Source organism: Chlorocebus sabaeus, chromosome 6 (genome assembly GCF_047675955.1).
Source record: "Chlorocebus sabaeus isolate Y175 chromosome 6, mChlSab1.0.hap1, whole genome shotgun sequence".
NCBI lineage: Eukaryota > Metazoa > Chordata > Mammalia > Primates > Cercopithecidae > Chlorocebus > Chlorocebus sabaeus.
In genome coordinates, this window is record NC_132909.1 from 50,613,915 (window position 1) to 50,631,200 (window position 17,286).

The following is a 17,286-nucleotide window of genomic DNA, read 5'->3' on the forward strand; positions in this document are numbered from 1 at the left end:
CTGATCTCAGGTGATCCACCCACCTCGGCCTCCCAAAGTGCTGGGATTACAGGCTTGAGCCACAGCGCCCGGCCACTACTGCCTCACTGTCATGCAGTTAAATAATCTTAGACGCTTCCTTCTCGACTTTATACATACACACCGGAGGAGGGCTCTGCTCCTGTGTTATTCTCGCAGTGGGGTTGAGGATGTTTGTCTCATGGAAACTGGTGATGTGAGAAGCAGGTGAATAGCCTGCAGGGGGCAGCAGAGACCAACGCCAGGGAGTGGACGCTGAGGCCAGTATGGATCCTGCCAAGGAGGGAAGTGGAGCTCTCCTGGATGCTTCCTGGGCAGCCGCCCTCCTGCAGGTGGCTTGCAGCTGCTCAGAGCAGATCCAGAAAGCGTGTGGGTTCTGACACGCTGCAGCGCCCTGGAAAGCAGGAGACCCACGTGCAGGTGCACTTCAGGGGTTTTGTCTTTCTGCGGCTGTACATCTGGAATCTGGGGCCGTTTTCAGGAGCAGTGCTTTGGGTTTGACATGCAGAGGGTCCCTGGGGTCAGACTAATTTGCATATCTGAAGAAAATCTGTGAAGATCAAGTTCAGGGAAAGAACTCTCCAGGGACCTCTCCTGGAGAAGGGGCTTATGAAGTTGACAGTTTATTTAGGTCAGAAGCTTAAAATCACCAAGTGAGAGTTTTCTGCCGATGAAGATGAAGGTCTGGAAGGAGGGAGCGTTTCCACACTGTGAGGTGGGGTGAGATATGTGAAAGCCTTGGCCATGTCTCATCCCTAATTCCGGGCCCCTGAAGGACAATTGCCTCTCCTTCCTGGTGCAGTCGTGTCTGGCCTGGTCTGGGCACCCCTTCCTGCTCTGAGGTCAGCAGATCGCTCCACTGGACACTGAGTCTGGAATTCCCTGCACACACTTAGGACCCTGTGCAGGACGAGGAAGCACGGACAGCCCATTTAATGAGGAAGAAGATAGTGCCCTGTCTAAAAATCAGGAGCAAATTTGGCTGAAAAAATATCCAATGATCAGGGCTCAGGGAGGGAGTTGTCCCTTAGAGAGAAACTATGGCTAGAACTGATCAGTCGGGTTTTGCAGGGCCCGTTACCCAGGGCTTGTGCCGTCACTCAGTTCTGAGGGGGCGGGGCCTTGCACCTTGCGCAATCAGAAGCGCTGGGGCGGGGCCTGGCCAACTGTCCATCCGGAAGGAGGAGGCCCATTCCGGCTTCTACTTTTGATGCTATGCAGATTGTTGTCGGGATACTAGATTTCCTAGTCCGAGAGGCCCGGGTCCCTTCGCCACTTCTGTCTCTCTGCCGCCTGCACTGTGACCTGCACTATTCACGGGAGCCCTAGAGAGGACCCCGGGACACCCGGAAGCCGGGAAATGGTGAGTGTGGGGGGCCAGAGTCCCCAGACGGGGGAGGGGCTGGGTGAAACCGGCCTGAAGCGGCTGTGGCGGGACCCGAGTCTCCTCATGGCGCCTCCTGCATCTGGGACCCGAATCCCTCTGTCTCAGCCTGTCCCTCCATCCCCTGGGCTGCAGGGTGCGGCTGGGCCGGCAGCCAGGACCCCGGGCGTCCTGTCCTGTTCCTGCGCGGGCGACTGTGTGTCCCGACCCCGGAGCCCTCTCTGGGCAGCTCCGCGCCCACAGCCCCGGATTCTGCGGGGACCACGGGAGGGTCATGGGGGAATCCTGCGGGGTTTTTTTCTGTTAAAAGTTAAAGAGTTTGGGCCGGGCGCGGTGGCCCAGGCCTGTAGTCCCGGCAGTTTGGGAGGCCGAGGCGGGCGGATCACGAGGTCAGGAGATCGAGACCATCCTGGCTAACAAAGTGAAACCCCGTCTCTACTAAAAATACAAAAAATTAGCCGGGTGAGGTGGCGGGCGCCTGTAGTCCCAGCTACTCGGGAGGCTGAGGCAAGAGAATCACAGGAACCCAGGCGACCGAGGTTGCAGTGAGCCGAGATCGCGCCACGGCACTCCAACCTGGGCGACAGAGCGAGACTCCGTCTCAAAAAAAAAAAAAAGAAAAAAAAAAATTAAAGAGTTTGAGCAAACAGCGATTCATGAATGAGAAACACCCAATCATGACTTTTGGTTTGTTACCAAAAAACTTTAAGAAGAATTGCATTTTGTTAACGGTGGAGGGTGTCCAGGTTCTTGGCGTCTTGAACAAAGAATTGGACAAAACGCATAAAACAAGGAAGGAATGAAGGGATTTAACACTCCACAGTGTGCGAGCGGGGCTGAGCACAGGGGCTCAAAGGCTGCGTTACAGAATTTTTGGGAGTTTACCCCCTGGAGGATTCCATTGGTTATTTGGGGTATGCCCTATGTCAAAGGAGAGGATGAAGTTATAAAATCATTTACTGGCTGGGCGCGGTGGCTCAAGCCTGTAATCCTAGCACTTTGGGAGGCCGAGACGGGCAGATCGCGAGGTCAGGAGATCAAGACCATCCTGGCTAACACGGTGAAACCCCGTCTCTACTAAAAAATACAAAAACCTAGCCGGGCGAGGGAGCGGCGCCTGTACTCCCAGCTGCTCAGGAGGCTGAGGCAGGAGAATGGCATAAACCCGGGAGGTGGAGCTTGCAGTGAGCTGAGATCACGCCACTGCACTCCAGCCTGGGCGACAGAGCAAGACTCCGCCTCAAAAAAAAAAAAATCATTTACTTGGCTTAAGCCCTATGGAGTGGGTATTTCCTTTCATAGCTGAAGTGTGAATAGGCCTTATGTTCCCTGCCTGCAGACCCTATTTTCCTGCCTCAACTTGAGTTTGATTTTGGTGTCCTTAGGTAATTACTTATGGCACTAAACACACTTCAATCTAATTGCTGCTGCTTTAAATTTGTTCACACTACCTATAGGGACTGGCTTCCTCCTGCATTTTCCTAATCTATGGGATGCAGGGTCTCAAATCCTCCACCCTGCTACCCCACTTAACTCTTCAGTGGTTTGCAGTAACATCTTAAATTTTCAATTACTTTCCTGCATCTCCAAAAATTAACTCCGCTTCTCCAACTCACAGTATTATCAACTTTCTTTTTTTTTTTTTTGAGACAGAGTTTCACTCTTGTTGCCCAGGCTGGAATGCAATGGCACCATCTCACCTCATTGCAACCTCCGCCTCCTGGGTTCAAGCGATTCTCCTGCCTCAGCCTCCTGTATCAACTTTCTTTATTGTATAGTATATTTCTTCATCCTTTCTTTCACATAGATGCAGTATTGTAGTGGTTTGTCATCTTTTCACAAGGTCATGGATGACTCTTTTTAAAATATTTGTGTTCTGTTTCTGAACATTTCACGTAACAGGAAAATAGAGAATAACAACTTGATACTCCAGTGAAAAACCCCTGTTCCTCTCCTCTTATCTTGTAAGGCACAGACACCATCTCAGAATGTCTTTGGGTTGTTTCCTTTTTTGTTTGTTTGTTTTTTTTTTTTTATTTTTTGAGACAGAGTCTCGCTCTGTCGCCTAGGCTAGAGTGAAGTGGCGCGGTCTTGGCTCACTGCAACCTCCGCTTCCCAGGTTCAGGTGATTCTCCTGCCCTCAGCCTCCCGAGCAGCTGGGTTTACAGGTATGTGCTACCACAGCCGGCTAATTTTTTTGTATTTTTAGTAGAGATGGGTTTTCACCATGTTGGTCAGGCTGGTCTTGAACTCCTGATCTCAAATGATCTGCCCCACTCAGCCTTCCAAAGTGCTGGGATTACAGGCGTGAGCCACCACGCCTGGCCTGTTTCCTTTTTGAAAACTTTACAGGGTGATGTGTCTTCAGGAGTCCCAATCTATCTTTTCCTGGTCCTGGGTTTCAGAACCGTCTGGGGCTGAGCCAAAATGCCCACAGCTTCCATCCCTCCTGACCTATTGAATATCAGCCCCTGGGTCAATCCTCCCAGAGGAGGGTGTGGGGCCTCCCAAAGGAGCAGCTGAATTTCCCAAATGGGAGGAGACTCCTGGTACACTCTTCATCTAGATAGCCAACCCCTTGGGATGCTCAGTTTTTCTCCCCCAGTCCCAGCTTCCATTACTTAGAGACACATAGCTGGTCAGCCAGTTGGATGTTGCTATTAAGGGAGAGGTGTAGGTTAGGTGAGTCACAGCAGAGTCATCTCAACAAAGCCATGACATAACAGTGCATTCCTCACAATCCCAGAGAGATGAGGGCAGCATGCCTTGCAGGGTAACACAGAGTGAGGGGAACATCCAGGATGCAGATTCAGCCAGCAGGTGGGGAGAAAGACAGACAGGGACCTTTGGGCCAGAGTTTTTCTTGGGGTCCAAGGAGGTTTCTCTCAGGGAGTTGTTTCTGGTAGATTTAGAGCAAGCAGGTGCTAGTTCTGTGAAGTCAGCCTCTGATTAAGAAGTGGTCTATGCCATCCATGTGGTTGTAAGGGTAAGTGGAGCAAGTCAAGTTGATGTATGAAGCTGTTCCACAGTGAAGTGGTCACCAGGAGGCAGCCATGTAAGTCACATATGTGGGTTAAGCACATGCAGGAACTGGGAGGAGGTGGAGAACTGGGAACTGTTGAGGTCGAGTGCAGCTTTCTTTTTCTTCCTCTTCTTTTTTTTTTCTGAGACAGAGTCTTCCTTTGTCGCCCAGGCTGGAGTAAAGTGGCGCTCTCTCAACTCACTGCAACCGCCGCTTCCCGGGTTCAAGCGATTCTCCTGCCTCAGCCTCCCGAGTAGCTGGGATTACAGGCACGCACACACCCGGCTAATTTTTGTACTTTTTAGTAGAGAGGGAGTTTCACCATATTCGCCAGACTCTTTACCAGACTCCTCACCTGAAGTGATCGGCCTGCCTTGGCCTCCCAAAGTGCTGGGATTACAGGTGTGAGCCACCACACCCGGCTTGAGTGCGGGTTTCTTCCGTTATAAGAAAGTGAAACCCACAATGAAAATGCATGGTAAGGTAACATAAGAACTCATGATAACAGGCAACTCTAGAAGTAATTCATGTGGAGATGATGGGCCAAAGATTGTTTGTTCTCCTGTAGATAACCATCTGTCCTTGTCCCTGTTAAGTGAGGACCACTTGCATAATTGGCTGGTGATACCTGCTTTGTCATGGTTTCACTGTTTTCAGAATCTGCTGTTTTCTATTAGTCTATCTTTCTATCTGTTAATACCATTTTCTCTTTATTAGTATAGATTTTATTTATTTTATTTTATTATTATTTTTTTCAAGACAGAGTTTCGCTCTTGTTGCCCAGGCTGTAGTGCAATGGTGCAATCTCAGCTCACTGCAACCTCCACCTCCCGGGTTCAAGTGATTCTCCTGCCTCAGCCTCCCAAGTAGCTGGGATTACAGGCATGTGCCACCATGCCCAGCTAACTGTGTGTTTTTTTTGTTTTTTGTTTTTTTTTTTAATAGAGACAGGGTTTCTCCATGTTGGTCAGGTTGGTCTCGAACTCCCGACCTCAGGTGATCCACCCGCCTCGGCCTCCCAAAGTGCTGGGATTACAGGTGTGAGCCACTGAGCCTGGCCTATTTATTTTATTATTATTTTTTTGAGATGGAGTCTTGCTTTGTTGCCCAGGCTGGAGTGCGGTGATGCAGTCTCGGCCCACTGCAACCTCTACTTCCTGGGTTCAAGCCCTTCTCCTACCTCAGCCTCCTGAGTAGCTGGGACTACAGGCGCCCACCACCATGCCTGGCTGATTTTTATATTTTTAGTAGAGACAGGGTTTCTCCATGTTGGCCAGGCTGGTCTCAAACTCCTGACCTCAGGTGATCTGCCTGCCTCAGCCTCCCAGAGTGCTTGGATTACAGGCGTGAGCCACCGCGCCTGGCCGAAGACCCTCTCTCTTAACAAAAAAAAGGCTTGGTTTGTGGGAGAACATGAGTATAGACAGAAAGTAAGAGTTGTGATGACCAAGTCATGGGATAAATGTTTGGAGTCCACAGTATCATGGGAACTTCTTAGGAATAAAGAATAAGCCTCCAGGGCTGTTAGTCTTACCTGTCCTCCTTTACATGTGTGAGATGTTTCAGGATTCTGTGGCCTTCGAGGATGTGGCTGTGAGCTTCACCCAGGAAGAGTGGGCTTTGCTGGATCCTTCCCAGAAGAATCTCTACAGGGATGTTATGCAGGAAACCTTCAAGAACCTGACCTCTGTAGGTAAGAATGACAATATTACTTCCCAGTGAATTAGAGAACAAATGTTTCTAGCTCATCAATGCTGTTCATTGATGTGGAACATGGACAGAAAATACTTTGATGAATAAATCAGACATGGCTACCATGTACCATGAATACAGAATCTAATTATTTTATTTTTGTTTTTTTTTTGTTTTTTGAGACGGAGTCTCGCTCTGCTGCCCAGGCTGGAGTACAGTGGCCGGATCTCAGCTCACTGCAAGCTCCGCCTCCCGGGTTACGCCATTCTCCTGCCTCAGCCTCCCGAGTAGCTGGGACTACAGGCGCCCGCCACCGCGCCCGGCTAATTTTTTGTATTTTTAGTAGAGACAGGGTTTCACCGTGATAGCCAGGATGGTCTCGATCTCCTGACCTCGTGATCCGCCCGTCTCGGCCTCCCGAAGTGCTGGGATTACAGGCTTGAGCCACCGCGCCCGGCCCAGAATCTAATTATTTTAAAATAAATTCATACTAATTCTGGATCTGTGTTTTCTCTGGGTCTGTGTTTTAGGAAAAACATGGAAAATTCAGAACATGGAAGATAAGTACAAAAATCCCAGGAGACATCTAAGGTAATTTTGTCTCACAAGACAAGACAATGCCTCTAGAAAATCTTAAAATGTGAGAAAATATTAAAAAGAAGCAAAAGAGCCGGGTGCGGTGGCTCACACCTGTAATCCCAGCACTTTGGGAGGCCAAGGCAGGTGGATCACGAGGTCAGGAGATCGAGACCATCCTGGCTAACATGGTGAAATCCCGCCTCTACTAAAAATACAAAAATTGCCGGGCGCAGTGGCTCAAGCCTGTAATCCCAGCACTTTGGGAGGCCGAGACGAGTGGATCATGAGGTCACAAGATCAAGACCAACCTGGCTAACATGGTGAGACCCCATCTCTACTAAAAATACAAAAAACTAGCCGGGCGAGGTGGCGGGCACCTGTAGTCCCAGCTACTTGGGAGGCTGAGGCAGGAGAATGGCGTAAACCTGGGAGGCGGAGCTTGCAGTGAGCTGAGATCCGGCCACTGCACTCCAGCCCGGGCGACAGAGCAAGACTCCGTCTCAAAAAATAAATAAATAAATAAAAAATAAAAATAAAAATACAAAAATTACCCAGGTGTGGTGGCAGGCGCCTGTAGTCCCAGCTACTCAGGAGGCTGAGTCAGGAGAATGGCGTGAACCCAGGAGGCGGAGCTTGCAGTGAGCCGAGATCACGCCACTGCACTCAAGCCTGGGCGATAGAGTGAGACTCCATCTCAAAAAAAAAAAAAAAAAGCAAAAGAAATAAACCCAGTATCAAATTTATGTATTCATAGAAAGTTTTCCTAAAAACATATGTTTAAATGTAACATAGGCTGGGCTGAGCACTGTTGCTCATACCCAAAATCCCAGTCCTTTGGGGCGTTCAGACCAAAGGATTGCTGGAGGCCAGGAGGTTGAGGCTGCAGTGAGCCATGATGGTATCACTGCACTCCAATTTGGACAACAGGGTGAGTTGTGACCCCAGCTCAAAAAAAAAGACGCACATGTTTAGTATTTGTAAAATAGTTTACTTGAAGATAGGATTATGAAGCCCCATAGAAAAACTAATTTTTTAAAAATATATATACCCAGACCATCTTGCAGAGCATATGGTTCATTAATATTCAAACAATTCAGACAGAGCAGAAAGCTGACACTTTGCCGGGCAGTTTAAAAATGCAAGTGCAATACTTGTTAATGAATATAAATCATGATTTTTTTCTTCTTTTTTGAGACAAGAGTCTTGCTCTGTCTCCCAGGCTGGAGTGGAGTGGTGTGGTTTCAGCTCACTGCAGCTGCCACTGCTTGGGTTCGAGGTATTCTTGTGCCTTAGCATCCCAAGTAGTTGGGATTACAAGCGCACGCCGTCACACCCAGCCAATTTTTATATTTTTAGTAGAGACAGGGTTTTGCCATGTTGGCCAGGATGATCTCAAACTCCTGGCCTCAAGCCATCTGCCCGCCTCAGCCTCCCATAGTGCTGGGATTACAGGTGTGACACACTGCACCCAGCCAATATAGATCGCTTTTTTTTTTTTGAGACAGAGTTTTGAGCTTGTCACCCAGGCTGGAGCACAATGGCACTATCTCAGCTCACTGCAACCTCTGTCTCTGGGGTTCAAGAGATTCTCCCACCTCAGCCTCCCGAGTAACTGGGATTACAGGCACCCGCCACCGTGCCCGGCTAATTTTTGCATTTTTAGTAGAGACGGGGTTTCACCATGTTGGCCAGGATGGTCTCGAACTCATGACCTCAGGTGATCCGCTCACCTCAGCCTCTCAAAGGCGTGAGCCACTGCGCCCGGCCCTATACGTCACTTTTAATCAAACCGTTAATAATATGCTTCTCATTTTTCACTGAAGTCTTATGAGAGAGAAACTCTTTGAAAGCAAAGAAAGTCATTACTGTGGAGAAAGCTTCGACCAGATTGCAGATGACATGCTGAAAAAGAAAACTCTTCCTGAAGTAATACCGTGTGAAAGCAGTGTGTGTGGAGAAGTTGGCGTGGGTCACTCATCTCTTAATAGGCACATCAGAGCTGACATTGGACACAAGTCTTCTGAGTATCAGGAATATGGAGAGAATCCATATAGAAATAAGGAATGTAAGAAAGCCTTCAGTTATCTTGACTCCTTTCAATCACATGATGAAGCTTGCACTAAAGAGAAACCCTATGATGGTAAAGAATGTGCGGAAACCTTCATTTCCCATTCATGCATTCAAAGACACAAGGTGATGCACCGTGAAGATGGACCTTATAAATGTAAGTTTTGTGGGAAAGCTTTCTTTTTTCTCAGTTTATGTCTTATCCATGAACGAATTCACACTGCTGTGAAACCACATGAGTGTAAACAGTGTGGTAAGGCCTTTACTCGTTCCACTACCCTTCCAATACATGAAAGAACTCACACAGGAGTGAAAGCCGATGCATGTAAGGAATGTGGGAATGCATTCAGTTTTCCTAGTGAAATTCGTAGACATAAAAGGTCTCAAGCTGGAGAAAAACCCTATGAGTGTAAGCAATGTGGGAAAGTCTTCATTTCTCTCAGTTCGATTCAGTATCATAAGATGACTCACACTGGAGAGAAACCCTATGAATGTAAGCAGTGTGGGAAAGCCTTTAGATGTGGCTCACACCTTCAAAAGCATGGAAGGACTCACACTGGAGAGAAACCCTATGAATGTAGGCAATGTGGTAAAGCCTTCAGATGTACCTCGGACCTTCAAAGGCATGAAAAGACACACACTGCTGATAAACCCTATGGATGTAAGCAGTGTGGTAAAGGCTTTAGATGTGCTTCACAACTTCAAATTCATGAAAGGATGCACAGTGGAGAGAAGCCCCATGAATGTAAGGAATGTGGAAAAGTATTCAAGTATTTTTCTTCCTTGCATATACATGAAAGGACGCACACTGGAGAGAAGCCCCATGAATGTAAGCAATGCGGAAAAGCATTCAGGTATTTCTCTTCCTTGCATATACATGAAAGGACACACACTGGAGATAAGCCATATGTGTGTAAGGTCTGTGGCAAAGCCTTCACTTGTTCCAGTTCCATTCGATATCATGAAAGGACTCACACTGGAGAGAAACCCTATCAATGTAAGCACTGTGGTAAGGCCTTTATTTCCAATTACATTCGATATCATGAAAGGACTCACACTGGAGAGAAACCCTATCAATGCAAGCACTGTGGCAAAGCCTTTATTCGTGCCAGTTCATGTCGAGAACATGAAAGAACTCATACCATTAATATATGAGAAATCCTGTTAGTGGAAGAAATAGGAGAAGCTTTCTATTGTCCCACTTCCTTTGAAACACGAGAAAAGAGAGTGGTGAAAGGATCTCTGGATAACTGCCTTTTGAATTGAGAAGAGAGACCTGCAAAAGGACAATAACATCTAGAAGGACTTGGATGGTTCCATAATACAATTCACCTATAGCCAATCTTGCATGAGATTTCAAAGGCACAGACAAGGAAGGCATCAGTCACACATTAGAGGCACCACACAGGAGAGAGGTGTGTGGCTACCTGCTTCCAGCCCATTTTCCTGATTCTTTCACTTGTTAACCGAGAGTATCCCCCAAATCACTTGTCTCTGTTCCTCAGAGCTATAGGTCTCCAGAGATGTCCCCAGGTGCTCCACATTAAAGATACATGCCCGCTTTGCTATTTCTTCAGAAATGTTAAAATGTTTACCAGAGAACTAATAAATGTTGTCATGGCTGGAAATACTCCCTGATGCCCAACTCCTCTATAGATTGAGTTGGTTTAAGAGGTCTACTTTGTGTTGCAAGCATTGTTGTTTCTACGGATAGTGACCTTGTTCTTGATTAAACCAACTAGATGGGAGCTTGTTCCTCTGCTGCATTGTGCAGTGATTGGTGTCACCAAGGGCTTTTATGTGAGAAGAGCCACCTTGCTCTTATCAGGAAACATATCACAACTGAATGTAATGTCTCACTTCATTTTTAACTTTGTATGAGTATACCTGACTAAAAACACTATCGTGGTTTCTTGGCAACAAAGACTTTTGTTCATGTATTTTAGAAATAAGCTTATTAACTGTTTATAACAACTGCATACTAACAATTATTTTTTAATTAAGAAGCTATATTACAACATCCCATTAGCATCATGTATTAGATCAAGTTGATAGTGTTACCATGTTATCCCGTGGACACTGTGAGTCAGTGTTGCCATGTGGATGTCAGGCATATTTTTCTTCATGTAGATTTTACTTTTCATGCTTATATTCTTAGTTTTTATCTGGATCATGACTTTTCATTTATTCTAAACACCAAAGGTCATCTCATGTTCTTGAGTGACTACTGACCAAAGACCACCAGTGGCATAACTGTCGTCAAAGAGGGTGTAACATACTGTAGTAATGAATATGACCAAAAGCCATAGATGACTGTGAGATGTATGAGAATTACAAGGTAGTCACATTCATGAGAAGAGCAAAATTTGGGGTATCTTTGTGATTTAAAGTGTTTTCTTCTGTCACATTTTGAGACATGGTTAAAGAATGAGTTATTTTTGTATTGATCCATCATGGTCACTGAGGAGCATCATCTCGCATTGCAGGTGTATGACATGTGCCTGTTCAGGGGCAAAAGACTCGGCCTTCTGGTGACGGAAGGCCAGCCATCAGACTTCTGGACTGGTTTTTGCCATACTATTCTCTAAATCCTGACATATTCCCTATAATTTATGGACATTGTTAACCATAACATACCTCAGTTAAAATATATAAATTCACTTCTTATCAAAGTATATACTATGATTTTATTTATTTTTTGTAGAGATGGAGTCTCCCTGTTTCCCAGGCTGGTCATTGACCCCTGGATCATGTGATTCTCCTGTCTCCATCTCCCCAAGTGCTGGGATTATAGACATGAGCCGCCGCAATCAGCTAGTACTTTTGTTTAAAAAATCACCTTAGCCGGGCGCGGTGGCTCACGCCTGTAATCCCAGCACTTTGGGAGGCCAAGGCGGGCGGATCACGAGGTCAGGAGATCAAGACCATCCTGGCTAACAAGGTGAAACCCCGTCTCTACTAAAAAATACATAAAATTAGCCGGGCCTGGTGGCGGGCGCCTGTAGTCCCAGCTACTTAGGAGGCCGAGGCAGCAGAATGGCGTGAACCCAGGAGGCAGAGCTTGCAGTGAGCCGAGATCACGCCACTGCAGTCCAGCCTGGGTGACAGGGCGACACTTCATCTCAAAAAAAGAAAATCACCTTGAGTCCTATGGTGCCTATATGTTTTTGAAAACTGAATTTCCTGTCCAGTAAGGAACAAAGTCAGCATCACTATTCCAATCAAGTCTTTCTTTCTCTGGTAACATGCTGTTGATGCAAACTTGTTAGGAACCCCCTTATGCTAATACTGTGAAGCTAATGACATCATGGAAAAGTCATGCATGGAACAATCCAATCATTTCCTTTAAGGCGTCATGGGTGCTTCTCTTCACAAAAGCTTATTTGAGTCTCCCTAGAGTAAAAATCCGAGGTCCCAGCAGACATAGAAGCAATCACTGACTGACCAAACCTTAACTATGTGTGATGATATATGGAAAATACCTTGATTTGTGAGACATGATTTTTTTTTGAGACAGAGTCTCACTCTATCACCCAGGCTGGAGGACACCGCAACCTCTGCCTCCTGAGGTCAAGTGATTCTCCTGCCTCAGCCTCCCAAGTAGCTGGAATCACAGGCACCCACCACCACACCTGGCTAATTTTTTTTTTTTTTTTGAGATGGAGTCTTGCTCTGTTGCCCAGGCTGGAGTGCAGTGGTGCGATCTCAGCTCACTGCAAGCTCTGCCTCCCAGATTCACGCCATTCTCCTGCCTCAGCCTCCCGAGTAGCTGGGACTACAGGCGCCCACCACCACGCCTGGCTAATTTTTTTTGTATTTTTAGTAGAGATGGGGTCTCACTGTGTTAGCCAGGATAGTCTCCATCTCCTGACCTCGTGATCTGCCTCGGCCTCCCAAAGTGCTGGGATTACAGGCTTGAGCCACCGCATCTGGCCAATTTTTTGTATTTTTAGTAGAGACAGGGTTTCACCGTGTTGGCCAGGCTGGTCTGAAACTCCTGACCTCATGTGATCCACCTGCCTTGGCCTCCCAAAGTGCTGGGATTACAGACGTGAGCCACCATGCCTGCCCAAAAATTCTTATTTTAACTATTCGTGTCTTATTTTTGCACTTTTTCACAAGGCAAGGTCAAAAAGCAAAGGAAAAAATCCTTTTAAGATCAATGTACTTAGGTTGAAAATGTGTTTTTTCTCAGGAAAAACTTGTAATTTTATAATTACAATCCTCAGTTTATTTGTAGCATCACCAAATTTTCTTAAAATTACAATTTTTTTTTTTTTTTTTTTTTTTTTTTTTTTGAGACGGCGTCTCGCTCTGTCACCCAGGCTGGAGTGCAGTGGCCGGATCTCAGCTCACTGCAAGCTTCGCCTCCCGAGATTACGCCATTCTTCTGCCTCAGCCTCCCAAGTAGCTGAGACTACAGGTGCCTGCCACCTCGCCCGGCTAGTTTTTTGTATATTTTAGTAGAGACGGGGTTTCACCGTGTTAGCCAGGATGGTCTCGATCTCCTGACCTCATGATCCACTTGTCTCGGCCTCCCAAAGTGCTGGGATTACAGGCTTGAGCCACCGCGCCCAGCCAAAATTACATATTTCAAATGTGAACCTAAGATATATGTTTTTCTCATTATTTACATTTTGCTTCCTACCTATAGGCCTTTTTTTCTTTTCTTTTTTTTTTTTTTTGAGATGGAGTGTCGCTCTGTTGCCTAGGCTGAATTGCAGTGGCATGATCTCGGCTCACTGCAACCTCTGCTTCCAGGTTCAAGTAAGTCTCATGTCACAACCTCCCAAGTAGCTAGCACTACAGACGAGCATCACCATGCCCAGTTAATTTCTGTGTTTTTTGTAGAATTGGGGTTTCACCATGTTGGCCAGACTGGTCTCAAATTCCTGGCCTCAGGTGATCTGTCTGTCTGCCTCAGCCTCCCAAAGTGCTGGGATTACAGGCATGAGCCAACATGCCTGACTCCTCTAGGCCTTTTAAATCTTTTACTCATGATATTGGTCAGCCCACGGTCAAAATAATTAATAAAAGGTATACACAAAAATTCAACACCACAATGAAAGTTAAATTCATTTGTTGAGAACCACTGAAGCAACTCAGGTGTACACAGATAGACCTGTGGCAACTGGTGAACAATTAAATGGCACAGAAGTGGCTGGGCGCAGTGGCTCATGCCTGTAATCCCGGCACTTTGGGAGGCCAAGGTGGGTGGATCATGAGGTCAGGAGATTGAGACCATCCTGGACAACGTGGTGAAACCCCGTCTCTACTAAAATACAAAAAAGTAACCAGGCGTGGTGGCACATGCCTGTAATCCCAGCTACTCAGGAGGCTGAGGCAGAGGAATCCCTTGAACCTGGGAGGCAGAGAGTGCAGTGGGCTGAGATTGTGCCACTGCACTCCAGCCTGGAGAAAGAACAAGACTGTGTCTCAAAATAAATAAATGGCACAGAAGTTGCAATAATGACCTCTACTGTGCAGTACTCTCTTGGCAGAGATACACAAGAACTCCAACAAGGCCCTCATATGATAGGCAGAACTGCCTCAAACATCATGTGACCACAGAACTTTGCCAAGGATAGTCTTTTGTTTACATCTCTGCACTGGCTTACACAAAGATTGGACTGTGCTCATTTATCAAGCCATTGTTTGCTGAACGTTCTTTGTAATGTATGAGGCAAAGACGATTGCCTAGGTGTAATTTCCTAATCACTGGGGTAGGTCTGGTTTCTGAGAGCCCAGTAGAGGAACTCAGTTCACAAAAATGGCTTTCTATAGTTTCTGCTTGATACTTCCTATTCTGCCATCTTTCCAGAATTCTCTCCCCGGACTTCATATACTAATACATCATTTCAGATCTCATTACAAATGTCACCACTTCAAGACACTGTTTTCTTTTTCCCCCCCCGACCCCAACTTGAAACTGAAGGGCACACTCTCTCACCCATTACTCCTATTTCATTTAGTGTATAGAATCTTTTCCACGCACTTGTCAGAATCTGGAACATAAGGTTCACAGGGTTGATTGCTCTCTGTTTAACAAGGTACAAAAGTAGCCGGGCGCGGTGGCTCAAGCCTGTAATCCCAGCACTTTGGGAGGCCGAGACGGGCGGATCACGAGGTCAGGAGATCGAGACCATCCTGGCTAACCCAGTGAAACCCCGTCTCTACTAAAAAATACAAAAAACTAGCCGGGCGAGGTGGCGGGCGCCTGTAGTCCCAGCTACTCCGGAGGCTGAGGCAGGAGAATGGCGTAAACCCGGGAGGCGGAGCTTGCAGTGAGCTGAGATCCGGCCACTGCAGTCCAGCCCGGGCTACAGAGCAAGACTCCGCCTCAAAAAAAAAAAAAAAAAAACAAGGTACAAAAGTTAAGTCATGTAGGCCGGGTGCAGTGGCTCACGCCTGTTATCCCAGCATTTTGGGAGGCCAAGGCGGATGGATCACGAGGGCAGGAGATCGAGACCATCCTGGCTAACATGGTGAAACCCCGTCTCTACTAAAAATACAAAAAACATTAGCCGGGCTTGGTGGCGGGCGCCTGTAGTGCCAGCTACTCGGGAGGCTGAGGCAGGAGAATCGCTTGAACCTGGGAGGCGGAGATTGCAGTGAGCCGAGACTGCACCACTGCACTCCAGCCTGGGCAACAGAGCAAGACCTTGTCTCAAAAATAAACAAATAAATAAGTAAATAAAGTACTCCAAAAAAGTCCTTTGAGCCATTTTCCAGAAAAGCAACGTCAGTGAAGCTCCCTCTTGTGGTGAGGGTAGCATTAACATCCACACACTGCCGTGACTGGATTTCTCAAAATTGAACAGGGATCTAAGAGTGGAAAAACTCAAAATGTTTTTCCTGTGCATTCACACAATGCAATACCTCTGTGACCAAATATGTGGAGGATTTTCTCACACAGCAAACAAGCCATCCATTCTGCACTGAACACCACTTGAGTGTCCTCTAATTCACGTGTCCCCAACTCTGGGGCTACAGACGGGTACCTGTCCATGGCCTGTTAGGAACTAGGCCACACAGCAGGAGGTAAGCAGAAGTGAGTGAATGTTACTGCCTAAGCTCTGCCTCCTGTCAGAGCAGCAATGGTATTAGAGTTTCTTAGGGGTGAGAACCCTATTGTGAACTGCACATGTGAGACATCTAGGTTGCGTGCTCCTTATGAGAATCTAATCCCTGATGATCTGAGGTGAAACAGTTTCATCCAAAAAACATCTCCCCACCTTCATCTGTGAAAAAATTTTCTTCCACAAAACTGGTCCCTGGTGCCAGAAAGGTTGGGGACTGCTACTGTAATGCATTTCCCACATTACCTACCCTCATAAATAGTACAAAACTGTCTCAGAAATTATCTGACTGGACTGGGTGCGGTGGCTCACACCTGTAATCCCAGCACTTTGGGAGGCCGAGGTAGGCGATCACCAGAGGTCAGGACTTTGAGAGCAGCCTGGCCAACATTGTGAAACACTGTCGCTACTAAAAATACAAAAATTAAACAGGTGTGGTGGCACACGCCTGTAGTCCCAGTTACTCAGGAAGCTGAAGCAGGAGAATTGCTTGAACCTGGGAGGCAGAGGTAAGCAGTGACCCAAGATCACACCACTGCACTCCAGCCTGGGTGACAGAACGAGACTCTGTCTCAAAAACAAAAAAAAGGAGAAAAAAGAAAAATATTATCTAACCATATATTCTGGTTTCCCAAGGACAGTCCTTGATTGTGACTTTTGTCCCAGCATAAGTTTTTGGTTTTGTGGGTTTTTTTAGAAGAGGTTTCACTCTTGTCACCCAGGCTGGAGTGCAATGGCATGATCTCAGCTCACTGCAACCTCCACCTCCCAGTTCAATTGATTCTCCTTTCTCAGCTTCCCAAGTAGCTGGGATTACAGGTGCACGCCACCATGCCTGGCTAATTGTTTTGTATTTTTAGTAGAGACAGGGTTTCATTCACCATGTTAGCCAGGCTGGTCTCTAACTCCTGACCTCAGGTGATCCGCTCGACTGGGCCTCCCAAAGTGCTGGGACTTCTGGTGTGAACCACCACGCACCCAGTCTTTGTGTGTGTGTGTGTGGGGGGGGGGGGGTTGTGTTTTTTTTTTCTTTTTTTTTGAGACAGTGTCACTCTGTTGCCCAGGCTGGAGTGCAGTGGTACAATCTTGGCTTACTGCAACCTCTGCCCCCCAGGTTCAAGCAATTCTCATGTGTCAACCTCCCGAGTAGCTGGGACTATAGGCATATGCCACCACACCTGGCTAATTTTTGGTATTTTCAGGAGAGACAGGGTTTCACCATATTGGCCAGGCTGGTATCAAACTCCTAACCTTAAGTGATCTGCCCACCTTGGCCTCCCAAACTGCTAGGATTACAGGTGTAAGCCACCGCACCTGGCCCCTACATGCTAATATGTAGCTGTCTGTGACCTCTCTCCGTTGAACATGCTCACCATCTGGCAATCTGTACAGTCTGATCTGCATGCATGCGTGGGCCCAAAGCCCGTTTTATGAACTTCTTTCCT

At 47.0% G+C, this 17,286-nt stretch overlaps 1 protein-coding gene across 6 annotated transcripts; it reads left to right on the forward strand.

Moving 5' to 3' along the window:
• Window positions 1-1,172: 1,172 nt before the first annotated feature.
• Window positions 1,173-10,393, forward strand: ZNF20 (zinc finger protein 20). Of its 6 annotated transcripts, XM_073016905.1 has the most exons (5): window positions 1,174-1,381; window positions 4,576-4,902; window positions 5,991-6,117; window positions 6,647-6,707; window positions 8,519-10,393. In XM_073016905.1, exons 2-5 carry the CDS (start codon window positions 4,900-4,902, stop codon window positions 9,915-9,917), a joined length of 1,590 nt encoding a protein of 529 aa, XP_072873006.1. In that variant the 5' UTR covers window positions 1,174-1,381; window positions 4,576-4,899; the 3' UTR covers window positions 9,918-10,393. The 6 variants fall into 6 exon arrangements, with proteins under 6 accessions (XP_072873007.1, XP_072873008.1, XP_072873006.1 ...); XM_073016906.1 differs by lacking the exon at window positions 6,647-6,707 and having other exon boundaries at window positions 1,173-1,381; window positions 5,982-6,117; XM_073016907.1 differs by lacking the exon at window positions 6,647-6,707 and having other exon boundaries at window positions 1,173-1,381.
• Window positions 10,394-17,286: the final 6,893 nt, after the last annotated feature.

Bases quoted from the DNA above. Each gene is read 5' to 3' on its own strand.
- ZNF20 (XM_037992306.2), top strand. The intron at 6,118-6,646 runs GTAAGAATGACA...TCTGTGTTTTAG, and splicing joins CAAGAACCTGACCTCTGTAG to GAAAAACATGGAAAATTCAG. The intron at 6,708-8,518 runs GTAATTTTGTCT...TTTTCACTGAAG, and splicing joins AATCCCAGGAGACATCTAAG to TCTTATGAGAGAGAAACTCT.